Genomic DNA, 16314 nt, shown 5'->3' with positions numbered 1-16314 from the left:
ATTCTCAGCCACCCTAAGTGCCTCTCTGCGAGTACATTAGCTCTGTATCTGTCACGTACGTGTAAAGCTCTCAAAATAAACCTCATCTTTAATCTCCTTGCTATTTGACATGGGAATATTAGGCAATAGGCAAGCTTCCCATATTTAGCATCATTTCACCCACAAACTTACTCATACTTGGACCAGATAACTCAGAGCAGCATACTCTGCATGCTTTTGCAAGACATGCACTGTTCATGGCACAAAGGAGGGGAACTAAGAGATTCCAACTTGCAAAAGGACTTATCCCTTGACATTCAAAAGTAATCATAGGCAGGCAATTCCAAATTCCTCTACAGAAGCACTTCTCCTTAGTCCAGAGCTAGAAAAACATGAGTGTCTAAGATTGGATACTCAGTCACTGATTTTATGAGTCTGACAAGCCCAGTAACAGCATCTTCTCAACTCTTCAAATTCTATTGCTTCATCTCAGGTTTGGTGGTCTAGAAATACCCAATTACCATCTTCAGGAAAAAAAAATCCATGCAGTGGTTTTCAGTGCTGGGCCTTAACTGATACTATAGAGATACGACAAGAATATTTGTGTCTTTTGGTCACGTTTTCCTACTGTGAGGCATTCCAGCTGAGATGAAAAAAGTTTAGGATGTCTGTGACAAATCAAGAATGTGTTCTGGGGAAGTGATGCTGCCCCAGTGAGGGGATTTGAACAGCGAGGTCTCTGGCAGCTGACAGTGCTGCTGCTTCCCCAGCACCCGCGGGTGGGAGCTCGTGACCCTGCACTGCTCTGGAACAAACACGCAGGAGTGACTGGAGTGACTGGAGTGACTGCACACGGGGGAACCAACTCAGATCCCGCTGTTCGCTTGGGAATCACAGCCATAGTCACATGTAAAACTCTGGAAGCGCTTCCCTTCCAATATTGTAACGCACACATTTCAGAAGGCTGTGTCTGCTGGATCTTGCCTGACCCTGTATGTCCTGATCCAGGGATCCCCAGCAACCCGCAGATAACACTGGTGAAAACCACTGCGTCAGACCAGTTCCCTGGGCAGTCTGACGAGCTGGGTGAGCTCGGGTGTCTTTAATTACACCTCTCAGAGCCCATGCAACAGTTAAATTAAGCAACGTAGAAACTCTGGGAAAGACCTTACGCGCAGATGCACTTCCCACTTGAGCCTTCTAAGCTCTGGAAGCACTGGAGAACAGGACTGTGTGTTATCACTGTGTGACCAGCCTTCACACACACCTTCCACAACCGAGCACCTCACACAAGCAGGGAATGAAAATGAGCAGGAACATGTGAACCAGACCACTGAGATGATTAGCATGCAAGGAAGAAGCTGGATAAAGCTATTAACTGTAATTTACCAAGCCTAAACCTGCCCAAAGCCTGCATTTTCATCACTCTTGTTAACACAAAGATGAATAATATATAATAACAGAAAAGTCAGAGAAGTTAATTTTTTATGGCTATGTTAAGAATTACAAGTCAATCACAAGTAAAACTTCTAACAGTGTAATACATTTAAGCCACCAAACTATGAAAACCATACAGACCAAGTGATTTGTTTACAAACCAAGGAAAAACAACTACAGAACTGGAAACAAAATTTAAAGATATTTTTAGTTACAATCCCCCTTACTCCCTACACGCAATATTTGCTATTACGTTATCTGTATTTGCACACACTGGGAATAAGTCTCTAAGCAACAGTGATAAACTAAGGCATACTAGGTGTCATTTTCAAGACTATTAGTTCCTTTAACTCAAATTATCCAAAAGACTGCACATATTCGAAAAAATCTAACCACGACTAAAACGGGGAAAATGTATTTTAAGATTTCCTAATTGTAAAGCAAGAAGAACTGTCCTCCATGACATCAGAACGCACCGACCTGTTGATAAAAAAGTATTCTCGCCAGTGTTGTGCGGACGGTGACATGCACAGGCTACCGAGGGACGAGACTTCACAGTTCCTAAACCCCAGTTTTTAATGCTGCGATAACGCAATGTAACGTCGGTACCTTTCCCCTTGCAGGCTTTACTCCCCGGCAGACACGCAGACCAGACGCCCTTCCAGGAACACGGCCCGCCGGAGGCGGCTCTGCCCCTCATGTGTCGCGGCGGAGCTCATGGCGTGTGGGGGCAGCACAGCCGCGCTGGGGCCGCGGGCCGGGCCGGGACCCCGCCGAACGCTCCCGGGCCCCGGCGGGCCCCGCGCCGCGCACGGCAGTCACCGCCCCGGGCCCCGCCGGACCCATCTACGGCCCGGCCCCGCTGCGGCCGCTCCGGCCCCGGCGCCAAAATGGTTCCCCGAGCTTCCCCCGGCACCGCCGGGCCGCGCCCGCCCCGCCCGGGCTGTGCCTGCCGGGGGAGGGCCCGGCCCGGCCCCGCCCCGGCCCCGCCAACTGGGACCTGGACCCGCCCCGGCCCAGCCCCGGCCCAGCCCACGGGGACCCGGCCCAGCCCACGGGGACCCGGCCCAGCCCACGGGGACCCGGCCCAGCCCACGGGGACCCGGCCCAGCCCACGGGGACCCGGCCCAGCCCACAGGGACCCGGCTCCTCCCGGGCGGCACCGCCTCTGCCCCGGCCCCGCTTGTCCCCACGGCCGCGCGCGTTCCGCACACGGAGCTCCCTCTGCACGGCCGGGACCTGACCAACAGCCCCCTGCTCCACGCCGACGGAGCTCATCATCCTCCCTAAAGAATCCTTTAAAAGCTACAGATCCGCTCTGAACTCTTTTAACACATGAACTTCACTTCCTGCTGTTTCAAGGATACTCCTTGAGTATTTCCCACTGTGGACCGATAAAGTTCTATTCAACAGGAATTTTCTCCATTTACATAAAGATTATTCAATAAGCAAAAGCCTAATAATCTCAAGGAAAATGTGGTATATTTAAATATTCACACGGATTCTTAAAAAACTTAGAACAGTTTAAGGATAAAGGAGTTGAAAACCAAGTCAACACGCTTGCATGATGCACACACTGGGCTCAGAAGATCTTAGAGTTTATGGAATACTGATGCAATGATCATAAGATCATGGAAGTACAACTTTCAGTGGAGGCAACAGAACAACACACTGCAATAATTTGTTTTGGTCACATAAAAAGTAAGGCTACAGTATCAGGGTAAAGAAAATTATCTTTAAAAATGCTTTCTTACTATTTGAAATCCAAGTGCTGTTCAAGGAAGACTTGTATCAGGACTTGAATACACGCCAATAATGCCCAACTACTATAAACAAAAACTACCAATTCAATACAAGGCTTCCTTCAGCCTCATCCCCAAACATGCAATATCCATCACCCCACCAAGTAAGAGTCAAGAAAGTTTCTGAGCAGAAGAGAAGAGCTGAAGAAAACCTGCACAGAAACAGCTTTTGAAAAATTAAGAGCATGTTCTGCAGTGTCTGGAACAAGCCCTGGGCTCTGTCCTGCAGCACAGAGCTAACCCCAGGGGTTCTTGGACAGGTTACAGCTAATGCTGCACTTGCTTTGCTCCACTGCAGCAGGGTGTGCAATGCCTGAGGGGAGAGAGCCTTTGGAACCCCGGGCAGGTAACAGAAACACGGGGACAATGAAAAGACACAACCAATCCACTGTTTGAAAAGCTCTGCTGAGGCTCAGGCCCAGGGAGAGCAGCTTCAAGTGAAGTTCACAAAGATGCCGTACTTGACATGCCAGGGAATTAACAACACTATACAGGACTACACTGATACCCTTTCAGCTTCTCACCTTTCCAAGGTGTTACCTCCAGACACATTCTAGAAATCACATCTCCTGCGCTTCACTGGAATACAGGGCACCTTTGACAAAGCCAGCTTAACACCATCCACTTCTCTCATATCAGATAGCGTATCTTCTCTCACATCTTCACCCAACCAAGACTAGACTTGTGTTTAACACTTTAATTTGCTTTTGAGAGGGTAACTGAATATTAGTTTTGGAACAAAAAAAAAAAACCACACAAAAGTTCTGTATAGTCATCTTAACGGATGGAAGGGGGAAAAATCATCTCATCACACCTAAGCATGATACAAGGACAGATAAAATGATTTATCACAAATGTCTATATGTGATGGATAAAATATTTTTCCATTACATTTCAGAACTAACTGAATTCAGAGACTTCCATTCAAAATGCACTCCTAATGCATTACAGCCACCACCAAACAGAAAATCTTTCAAGTTTTTCAACTGTACAATCATATTTGAAAATGAGACCTTTTTAAACACAATACCCTGTTTACAGAGCACTGGAAATGAGAATAGGACAGTGTTCAAAGTTGTGAAAAACACACGTTACTTTTTTCAAGATGCAATACAAGCAAGAATGTAAAAACACAAAAGCTAATTAACTGTTCTAAATCCATGAAACAGGTGTTAATAAGAACTCAAGATTTAAGTAGTGTTAGGCTAACTCTATGTGAAAAAAACCTTTGGATACCATAGTTTTGTGCCACTGCTGCTCAATTATGAGAACTCAAACTACTGAGGACATCATCTACAGCACTATGGAAAAGCCAGCTCTTCTATTACACATACTTACTATTTCTGAAAGTAATTGTCCAAGGAATCTACCTTTCCTCTGTCCCCTCTTGCACTCATAATTGTCAACACACAGCAAAACAGAAGGGAAAGAAGTTTTAGCAAGCTCTGTTGAAAATAATATATATTGTCCTCACCACCACCTAACTCACACTTCAGCAGTCAAAACACATCCAGTGTATTATGCACAGATTGTATCAGAGAAAAGCTTGCAAATATTTTAAAATAAATTAGTATCTTTAATTTCTGTTTAATTTAAAAGACATTTTCGGGCCCAAGGTTTTTCCACGTTGAAGTCATCAACAGTTTATCTCTTACAACTCTCGGGAGATGTCAGATCCCAAGGGCCCAGCAGAGTCAGCATCAAACACAGGCCTGTCCTGCAGCCCTGACCCCCTGGACACTGACATGGTGCAGCCCTGCTCAGCCACAGCCTCTGCACCTCCTGGCCTACTTCAACACTTCTACAAGACAGTTCATGACATAAATTATTAATCAACTATATAACACAATAATGAATTATGAATTTTTTCAACCCTTCCAGACACTGTTTTTCTTTAGTGCCCTTAACTATGCTATTTATTTCAGACATCTCAGGGCTTTCTCTTTTTCTGCATAATAAGCAACAGCTAGATCAATCCAATGTAACACAATACTATAAAATAAGACCAAAATAAAATTACAAAATTTACAAAAAGTTTCATGATGGTTTCCTTTTCCAAATTATCATCTGTCCAGCTCATCTCCTTTCCATGCACAATTTCACCATTTCCCACTACCTCGCAGTGACCCAGTCTGCCTGAAATTGTAGGTATCTTTTTTCCTTGCACCTCACCCTACCAACCCCGCTTTCCAATCACCAGGACAGGAGATCCCAGTGGATTCATACAGTCATGGAATCACTTATTGTCTTCATGGCTACCCCTGCAGTGAGCCACCAGCCCTTAACGCTCAGTGTTTCTGATGTTTATCACACGTGTTCCCCTTACACACTACGGTCACCAGCTGAGTCACGGCTGGGGGACAAACCAGATCCTCTCCAAATTCAACACATATCACGTGGCAGATGCAGATAGATACAAACAGCACCATGTGAACACAAACAGTATTATTATACCCACCAAATGGCAGTGACCTGTTTCTAATCCAACACCAACCCCTGAGTTTGGCTAGTGCTGTTTGATTTCTGCTTCACCACTAACACTGTTTCTCCTCTATAGATATGCCAGAATATTAAACATCAGCCCAGGAGGTGGTTTTTTTCTAGCTATAAAAGATTTTCTACAAAAACTTTGTAATGTAAAATTAAGAAGGAACAGTGTCCTATAGAAGATATACAACAACCACATAAAAATCACATTAGCAAACAACAACTGTGACTGAAGTGTTAATTTTTAAATGCAACAAAGAAGTCCACCAATTATAAAAAGTGAATAACTTGTAGCCAAACAGAGCTTCAACATCCAATTTAACATGGAATACTGGAGATTATACTGCTGTGCTACTCCAGCCGTGCAAACAAAGACAACCTGAGGAACACAGTTTTGAGAAAATACAACTATCTGATAAAACCTCAAAAACTAAAAATGTCTGTTCACTGGCCAAAACCTGAGTTTGTAACATTCCCTCTGTACTGTATAATCAGAGAACATCCAAGCCTTCCTAGGTCTTAGAGTTATATGCAGCACTAAATAAGAAAGCAGGTTTCTTTGGAAATTCAGACCATCAACAAATTATAAAGCAAAATAGAACATTTATGTCTCTTGTCTTTTGAACTTGGAAGGAAAGGCAGCAGGACAGAAAGCAAAAGCTAGGGGAACTATCAAGGAAATTCCTGAAAATTCAAGCTACACTAAAACCAATTTACCAAATGCCACTGTGAGAAAAAGGAAATTCAGCAATACATTAAATAAACTGGTATAAGCAACAATATCGAACATTATTGATATCTGGTAATCTATTATAATAAAAGGAAGTTAAGCCTCAAAGTAGCTAGTGAAACTATACATGCTTAAAAAAAATACAGAGAAAAGCTCCATTATTTAAATACAAATCAAAACTAAGCACTTGCATTAAAAAGACATGGACCACTTCCAAACTGGACTTTACCATATTTTTCATTTTCATTTTTAAAAACAAGACAATAACTTATCTGTGACACTGCCAAATCCCACATCCCACAGAAGTGTGAAGATGGGGATGAAGAAACACTGCCCAAGGCTGTATCCTGTGTGCTCTTGTGTGGTACCTGTGACAAAAGCCTTCTCTTTCCTGCCTCCCCTGTGTCCCTGCTCTGTGTCCCCAGTGCCAGTCAGCCAATGACACAGGACACCTGCATTTCCAGCATCCCACACATGGACCTACAACACCAAAAACCAAACACTCAAAGCAGGAGCTGTCCCACACAACCTTCTCAGGCACCAAATGGACTGTGCCTGTCTGGAGCTGCCATGGTCTGGGCACGGGACAGCTCATGGAGATAAAGCAGAAGTACAGATCTCAAAATAAAGATGGCAGAACCTAAGAAAATAAAGAAAAATTTCCTATGAAAATACAGGTTATCTCTATGCAAACAATACATAACAGGGAAAACAGTTTTTAATTTTTTAGTAATACCTAGCTTCCTTTCTCACTGTGAAAAGCACACACTGAACTGAGCTGCATCAGGATCATCTTCCAACAATAATTCAGTCAAATAATGTCTATAAACACAGGGAGATAGTTAACTTTTAAGAAGTTCTAGACACACAATGCTGCAATAAAAAGTAAGAGGCATACAGGAGGATCAGCTACAAAGTGAATTAGTAACAGCACCAGAAAAAAAAAGAGGCAAGTTACTTTTTATGCTCTAACACATACTGCCTTTCAGAAGTATCTAAACAGGAAGCACTTAATTGTTCTACAAGGTATCATAGATGGGCTCTGTATACAATCACACTCTATTGGAATTAAAAAAAGGAAAACCAAAACAAACCCAAATCCCTCTGTAAACATTCACAGCAAATCCTACCAAGTGTGACACTTTGGGGGCTGTGTTTCTCTCCTCAGTCTGATTTTGCAAAGCCTATATTCTCCACAGCATGCTGTAACTGCCATGCAATATTGCATCACCATTCCTGTGTCTGTGGCAGACACAGGGAAGAGGGTGTGGCATGGAAGCACCTACCTTAATTCAGAAAGGCTCAACTACACCAGTACCTGCACTTTGATGCGTCTTCACTTACAAAGTCTTTCTGTGATAACTATTCCAATTCAAATTCATGCTCAATATTTTCCCTGCATAACTTAACAGTACTAGGGAGCAGACCATCAAAATAACCACACCTGACCAAGGAGGCCTGCAAAGAGAGACTGGCCTACAGAAGAGCCTGACCACGACACAGAAGGCCACTTGTAGGAAGAGTCAGGACAGGATGACCTACATGGACTATTTTTATAAAGATCCCTCCATGTTGTTCATTGCTGAGGTTCATATATATTTCCATTTTATATAATCATTTATTCCTGTGATCCTTCATTTGTTCTGTATTCTTGTGTGTGGTCCTGGTGACAGTGAAGTCCTGTAAAGAATGGTAATCTAAACTCCAGAGGGCAAATATGGAGGGGAGGGCCTGGGGAACAGAGATACCATTCCAGAGAACAGACCTTGGTGCCCCAAGGTATGTCAGATATGGAATCTACACATAAATAACACCCAGCACTGTAGAACACAGACTAGTGACACTGGAGGCCTAACTTTTAACTCCTCAGAAATTATGAATTTTTCAGAACCTCTAGTACTAACATGTACAGATTCTCTAGTCATTCTGAGTGAGAGTTTTTACAAATCTGGGTTTCTCTTAAATCCATTTAACCTTCAGAAGAAAGAATATTTAGAAGAATGTCCAATAAAGATAAGGAATTTATTTTATTACAGATACACATCACAAAGAGAATAAAACACAACATTTAAAACGTAAAGGATCAAGTCTGTATTTTTAAAATGGACATTTCTGCATTTTGGAAGTAAGATTTCCTACTATGTTACTAATTCAAAAGGAGAGCTGTGGAAATCTAAGATAGGTCACAGGTAGAAAATAGAAAACACTGAAATTATTTACATTGAAAGAAATATACAGCTTTAGTAAAAAAAGTACAACATTACAGTGAGATTTTCACATTTCTGATGGTTCCACTCTTTTCAGTACTTCTTTTCTTTAAACTCCCACCTTCTGCATGTCTTGTGTTTCCAGCATCCATTCCTTGAAGCACGTGTGCCTCAGTTAAAATCAATACTGTTTTATTTGACTTAGTTTTTCCTCCACTCATCCACTCTGAATCAACTGTTTCTGTAAAACTGTGGAACAAGGATTCAACTACCACAATAATAAATATTTTTTAAAATCATTATTACAACATCACTCAAATTCTCAGTCTTGGCTACTGCCAAATCTGTAGCCAAGACTGGTCACTCTGCTGCAGAGAACAACACTTCTACAGTTTTTCATCAGAACCTCAGGTTTAAAATGCAGCTTTATCTCCCAAATAAGAGCTCTTTCCCAGCAAGTGTCCAGCTTGAGCACAGCCATCAGGAATGGGTGGAACTGCTGACTGCACAGAGCACCACGTTACATGAGAAGACTGAGCATTCCTTGAAACCTTAAAAAATCCTCAACCAAACCCACGATTGGTGGTACTAGAGCAGAAGTCTGTGGCAGGGGAGACCTGGGGTTAGTTCCTGCTCTGTCACAAGCTTCTGAGTCACCATGGGCAAGTACTTCCCTGCTTCTTACAGGTTTTAAGCTACCACAAGTAGCTGTGAGCCTCAGACATTAATGCAAAGGGAATGAAACGACTTGATAAGGATACTAAATTAACCTTGTTAGACCTTATTCGAATTTACTTCAGGTTAGTAATAACTAAATATCATTACACACTAAAAGACACTGTTAAATTATTTAACATCTCAGTTTTTATAGTTAGCAATTATCAGACTTCAATCACTGTTTACTTTCCAACTCCTGCTCACATATGGATAACTGCCCTCTCTTCACTCCAGTATTCTGTAATTTAAAGAGACAAATTAGGGAGACATTGGCAACACCCTTCTCACTACTTCTGTAGTATCTAATATGAAGGCCTCCTGATTTTATGAAAGGTAAATAAAGTAACCTTTCTTAAGAGGGATCCTTGTATTACCAAAAAAATTCCCTCAGCTTTTTTTGGGAAGCTCCAAGTACCCAGATTCTCAAGCAAGTGATTCAAATTCAACAGAAAAAAGCTCTTAGGCAAGAGAAGTACATGTTCTTTCACTGCCATTAAATTCTGATCAGGTACATCTCAAATGCCAAGTAAAATGCACTCACTATTTCACTTATCTGTATTGCCTGAAAAATGCTTCATGGTATACAAAATTAAAATTCAACCATAATCACTCTGAAGTCAGGCCTGAGTCTGCACCAGAAATTAAAACACAAGATATTATAAAAGCTCTGGAAATGACAGGCGTAGATGTATCTTTCTGCTACTTCACGTTCTCTTTATCTGCACTTCCTAAATGCAAGACTTACCATTATGTCCTTCTCTGTAAAATATTGTCCTCTCCTCCATTATGTAGTAAAAATCAAAACCTGAGTCCATGTTGCAGTGCTGAATCCTGAACATCAAATCCCAGCAGTGACTCACTATCTAAAGCACAGCTGTAAACTTCAGTACTTTTTAGCCTTTTTCTTTTACAGGAGTGTTACCAAAACACAATAGGTTGGAAGGTCAAGCATTCAAAAATTGGGAAACAAAAAATGTAAAGCTCCATGGACAACCCTAATCCTACTCCCTCATATTCTCATTAGGGAACAGCCTCATGAAATGCTCTTTTTGCCCACACTCAACTCCAGCAGTAGACAAGCACCCGTGTCCATGGAAGAACTACGACGGTACAGGGAGGAACAACTTTGGCTTAAATGGAACAGCTGATCTGAAAATAAAACTGTTTAAGGCAGCAGCTGGTTTTAATATGCACAAAAGTGTTCTTAAAATTACTGCTTTACAGGTGCTGTTTTAGAAGAATGTCCATTTTTTATTTGTAAAATTTCCTTTCTAATAATTACACTCGACCTAGCACAAAGCCAGACTAAAATTTTATAGTACACCATCAACATCTGCCAGCCAAATGATTCCCTGGTCACACCTGTGCAACCAGTCTCCAAATTACATCCTCACCACACTTGTGTAATCACACAGATATCGGCCACGGAGGGAAGAACCCTACACAAATTAACTCTCCACTGAGTTAACACCTTCATGCACTAAAAAGAGGGGAAAATTCCTGTGAATGAAAGTCATTTTGTGACTCTAAAGATTTTTATATAAATATATGTGCATATATATTTCAAAATAAACGGTCATTCAGAAATCAGAATATTAGCTGAGCAGAGCAGTTTCACAGCTTTTAAAAGCAGACAACTGCACGTAAGAAGATGGAAAGGAGTAAAATTTAAGGCTCAAGTATAGGCAAAAGTGAACAACTTTATATGAATTTAAAAATTAGGTTATATACCCATCAACACATAAATGCATATCAAAGCACGTTTCACACATAATTTCCAAAACAATATTAGGTAATTTAAGAAGATTAAAATATGAAACTGTAGCAGACCTATATCTGGTCAAAAAAAAATAAATGACAGGAGGTAGTGAGGTTTCAAAAAAAAAAAAATCAGAATCCATTTTTACAGAACTAAGGACAGGATTAAGGACTATCTAAACTGATACAGGGAGTTACAGCCATTATCTTTCAAAGAGAAAGTAGCAACATTACATGTTTTAAAGGTTTTTAAATATTTTAATAGCACTCTTAAGAACTGCTCAGTTACAGTATTTCTTAAGAGCTTTCAGATACCATTACAAACCCATGAAGAACATGGTTTATCTACAGCACAAAGAACACTCCAGCAGGTAGAGGCTCCCCAGTGCCAGGCACACAGAGAGCACGTCAGACTGTACCACCACTTCCACAACAAACAAAAGGCTGCCACCAACACCAGTGGTTGTGCTGCCTGCCTTGTACCACCAGTTTTCTTTCTTTTTAAGGTAATGTATTCAACAAGATCAGTCTTGCACAACTACCTGAGCACTGGCACACCAGGAAGACACCAAGACCAAGTGGCAAAGGAGGTCATGGCCATTCCTTGTTAGCCCCAAGTCTTCACCTACACTGCTCCTGGTACACCCACAGCTCCTGCAGCACGGCTGAACCTGTGTCACCACACAGCTCTGGGCAGTGACCCAGCAAACAGGTACCCATTCCTCACAGGCAGAGAGTTTGCAACTAAACTGGGGACTAGAACTGCCCCACTCACACTGGTGGCAGGAACACTGCAAGTTACCACTGGCAGTCCAACAGAAACTGTTTTTAGCTACTGCAGAACTGTACCCTGGATGTGCCACAGCTTGTGCAGTGCTACATCTTCTATTATTTCTTCTTTCCTAACGCTGATGTGTTAACAGCAAATAACCACATATTTTAGAAATAGTGTTGACTTTCAGAAAAATCATAGCAAAAAATTACTTTTAAACCCCATTTCAAACTAATACCTACATCACATTTCAGCATGAAGCAAGGTGTACTAAGAATTACAAAACAGAACTCAGAAACTTCATATTTCAGTTGCCAACCCCTTGCAAAAATATAGAAGACACAGAACTTTCCCTCATGAAAGATATGTAATACAGAGCAAACAGAAACCAAAAATTATGTCTTTTAACACATGTACATTTCTAAGCTAGACACCAGTTCTAGCAATTTTTATGCAATTTATTTTCAAGCTTTCCCTCCTCTAGTATAACTGTAAATTGTTTCAAAATACTCCTACTGCAGTTAAAACGTTTGGACAATCCTTACATGAGCAAAATTTAACATACAATTTTCCTTCATATATAGTTTTCCTTTTACATATTTCATCTGACCACATGTTTGAACATGACTCTTGAAAGCATGGCATTTTAAATGCTCTTCCTTGACAGCATTAAAAAAAAACACCTTGAAAAGCAACTGTGGTCTTTCATCAAAGACTAAATTACACTTTGCTCCATTTAGTACTACCTGCAAGAACTGTAGAAAAGAACCTTAAAATATTTAACTTAAAGATTTCATGCCACTGTGCTTGGTTTTGGTTGGAATAGAGTTAATTTTCTTTGCAGTGGCTGGAATGGGGCTGTGCTTTGGATTTGTGCTGGAAGCAGTGCTGATAAACACAGAGGTGGTTTTGCTGTAGCTGAGCAGAGCTTGCCCAGCATCAAGGCCTTTGCTTCTCACACTGCCCCAGCAGAGGGGAGGCTGGGGGTGCACAACTCACTGGGAGGGGACACAGCCGGGACAGGTGACCCCAGCTGACCAAAGGGATATTCCAGACCATCTGCTGTCATGCTCAGCACACAGAGCTGGGGGAAGGAGGAGGAAGGGCAGGACATTTGGAGCGATGGCCTTTGTGTTCCCAAGTAACCATCACCCATGATGGAGCCCTGCTTTCCTGGCCATGGCTGAACATCTGCCTGCCCACAGAAAGTGGTGAATGAATTCCTTGTTTTGCTTTGCTTGTGTGCACAGCTTTTCCTTTACCTGTTAAACTGTCTTCATCTGAATCCACAAGTTTTTTTTACTTCTACTTTTCCAAGTCTCTCCTGGATCCCACAGGTGGGGAAGTGAGAGTGGCTGCGTGGTACTTACTTGCCAGCCAGGGTTAAACCACGCCAGCCACACAAACCACAGTTCAAAGAACTTCTGTTTCACTTTTAAGGAGCTGATGACTAATTTTTTAAGCAGCAGAAGTTATCACTACGCTCTCCCTCTTTTTCTTCATCCCTCAGCAAGGTCATCAATTGCTACAACAAAAGATACAAACATGTTTCTGGATAAGTCAAACCAAAAAGGAATAGTCAACAACAACTGTCTGTAGAGCAATTTGCTGCTCTTTTTATAACAGTTTCCCTGGAATATATCCATGGTAATTTTATAAAATCCATTTCCAGATGCAATAGGACAAATACAGGTTTTACCTTTTAAAAAATATTCTACTTTCTCATTGAAAACACAGACAACCTCAGTTTTTGTATTCAGCTTCTACAAAGAAAAACAAGTCAAAATCAGAAGTGGACCATTTGGTTAGCTGTAATTATCTAGCACTTTATCTGATTAAAGTACTGTGGAATTAGTAACCAAATCTCTCATTATTCCTGTGATAACACAAAGAATCACCATTTTATATATTCACTCACACAGGCATATATTTAAAATAGTTGTCCTGAGCATTGCAGAAGCACAGTATGCAGTTTGGATCAGAACTGGAATATATATCTATAGTGGCATAAAACTTAAAGAGTTAACGGGGCATTAATGCCAGGTTTTGTCTTCCTGCTTTAGTTAACACCTAAACATACCACAGCTTGATATCAAATTGCCCCAAGTCAATGATTTAGGAAGATTTTTGCTATGTACAATTAAGTGCTAATAAGAAAAACTCAGATAAATCTGAAGTAACAGCTCATGTAACAACACAGTATATATGCCTATCAGCTCCTAGGCCATGCTGTGACACTGTACACAGAAGACATACACCAAAATTGCATTTTTGTCTTGATACCGAACATTTAAGAAACATACATTTTGAAAAAGGGTAAACTGCTTACAACAAATTTTTTTATTAATGAAACAAAACATTTTACTGAGGTGATGATATCTCTCTAATTGTTGTGTAGTTTAGTTAAAGTCAAAAGGGGGTATCTCTTACTAACAACTAGTTTTCACTTTTCTTTATGCTAACTTGCCTTCAAAAACCAAAGCAACAACAACAAAAAAGGATCCAGTAAAAAAAATCTACACTGTTCATGATGCTTAAGACTGTAAACTTCAGAGATGAGATCCTAAGGTTTAGGCACCACATGATGGCTGAGATGAAGCAGCATCCTCATTCACTGCTGCTGCTTTCTGCAGCAGGTAACACCAAAGCACCAGGCAGGAACCCAGGTAACTGCAGCTGGAAACACCGTTTGCACTTTGGCTTTCTGCAGACTGGGCACATGCACTACAACTGAAGGACTGAGTTCTTTAGATGTGTCCAGAATTACAAATACCACTGATTCACCTTGACCATTCTGGTTGGCTCCCATAAATGAGACAATCACTAAAGCAAAAAACACACTTATAATCTATTTGGCAAAACTCAGTCCAGCTCTTAAAGCTGACACTTACACAGCTACAAGCACTATTACCACAGAAAAATAGAGCAAAGCAATTCTAACTTTAAATTAAGAACATCATGTTCCCCATAGCAGTTGCATGCATAGCCTTCCAGACTGTTTCCTGTGAAGATCAGAGTTCATAAAACTGTCCTACTTGATTTCTTTGAATTTTGAGACCAAAAAGAGTTGCTTCTCATATGAACATGATCATGCTCCCCCCTCTTTCACATTAGAGGCAGGTGTCTGACATCAGAGCAGGATTTCTTTCTCAATTCATACTAAGCAAACAGTAGCAACTCTATTCAAACCTAACTATCAAAAGTACTGATGTTATTTAAAGTATTTACTTTCCTTAGTTCACACCTACTTAGTTGGAGCCACTGAATTTCTGAGCTAACTCCTTTAGTACAGTCTAATTAGACTGTGGCATTAAAACCTTATCAACAGATGTGACACAATAATGGTTAAGATACTTCATCACAACATGCACTTCCAGGTCAAAAATGCCCATCATTTCATCAGTTCCAGAATTCTTGGGTCAAAACAGATTTCTAAAACTGTACCACTGATAGATGAGCCTTATCCTTGTCCTTTCCTACATAATTTTTCACTGCTCTGAGAAGTACTAAGGCTATTTAAGAACATCAATTTCCACTGACAATAACATAATTATGATTTCTAGCATTCGATTTTTACACCACTGTTACAGCATAGAACAAATGATAAAAGTAGAACTAATCGACCTATGCTTTAGGTATATGCCCCAAAGTTATTTTCTGCAACAAATGAGTAGCCCAGAAATCCAAGTTTTATCCTAAAACCCTCTCTGTATTAGTCTACCTGTATCCCAGTAACTCAAATCTTCTTGCAGCCCAGCGTGAATAAATCAGGGTTGAGAAGACTCCCTTCCATTTTCCCCACCCGTCTGGAATGCACCGTGCTAACCTCGAGCTTGGGAGGGAGATTAGGAGACAACTGAAACTACGTCCCGCGCGTGGAATATCCCATGTCCCCCATGACCTAGTCCAGTTTAGCTGTGGGCTTCCTAACAGACACTCATCTGCCAGGTTAAACAAATTAAACCACTTTATTTATTTACCATATGATTAAACTGCTTTCAGGGGAAAGGTAATATTCACCCAGACTGGTTGAAATAGAGACTGCAGAGAGAATATTGGAGAAATATTGTATCAACGTGAGCTTATAACAAAAGTGCCACCAGTTCACCACTGGAAAAAGAAACTCGATGAATAAATACTCAGAATGCTTTGCCTTTCACTACAAACGCTGTCGTTTCCCGTCCTTTTAAAACCGTGGAAAAGGGTTAAAAGAACGAAGATCTCCAGGCGTTTAATTCTGCAGGGGAACCCGAGGGACGAGCCAGAACCTCCCTCCCTCTCTGCCCTGCCCGGATTAGGTAAGAGGCAGCCGCGCTCCCGGGGAATGTCACGGCGGGGCCACGAGCGGCCCATTTCCCGGGGCAGCCCGTTCCCGGGCCCGCCGTGGCCCCGCCGTGGCCAGGCCGCCTCCCCGGGCCGCGCCGG

The 16314-nt window shown here is 41.5% G+C and overlaps 2 protein-coding genes across 9 annotated transcripts in view; one reads left to right on the top strand and one right to left on the bottom strand.

The window, feature by feature from the left end:
• The window catches only part of SIAH1 (siah E3 ubiquitin protein ligase 1), a 66534-nt gene that overhangs the window by 4578 nt on the left and 45642 nt on the right, over positions 1-16314 (bottom strand). The window contains exons 1-3 of one of the 8 annotated variants that reach the window (XM_027647097.1): positions 11525-11528; positions 10746-10748; positions 4589-4595 (exon numbers count right to left, since the gene is read on the bottom strand). The exons of 2 other annotated variants lie outside the window; for them this stretch is intronic. Coding sequence is in view for 1 of the 6 variants with exons in the window: in XM_027647090.1 (XP_027502891.1) it covers positions 2026-2116 (91 nt within the window). In the remaining 5 variants the exon portion in view is untranslated. Of the gene's footprint in view, positions 1-1146; positions 1296-1896; positions 2001-2025; positions 2200-4588; positions 4596-8062; positions 8068-10745; positions 10749-11524; positions 11536-16314 lie in introns of those variants that run through there. 5 more of the 8 variants (XM_027647095.1, XM_027647092.1, XM_027647090.1 and 2 more) reach the window with 5 other exon arrangements.
• Positions 2134-2706, top strand: LOC113948917 (basic proline-rich protein-like). The gene has a single exon (XM_027646943.1). It carries the CDS (start codon positions 2134-2136, stop codon positions 2704-2706), a length of 573 nt encoding a protein of 190 aa, XP_027502744.1.

Source organism: Corapipo altera, unplaced genomic scaffold (assembly GCF_003945725.1).
Source record: "Corapipo altera isolate COAL_440 unplaced genomic scaffold, ASM394572v1 62, whole genome shotgun sequence".
Classification (NCBI taxonomy): domain Eukaryota; kingdom Metazoa; phylum Chordata; class Aves; order Passeriformes; family Pipridae; genus Corapipo; species Corapipo altera.
Note: the sequence above shows the minus strand (reverse complement) of the source record. Positions and strands in the feature narration are given on the sequence as shown.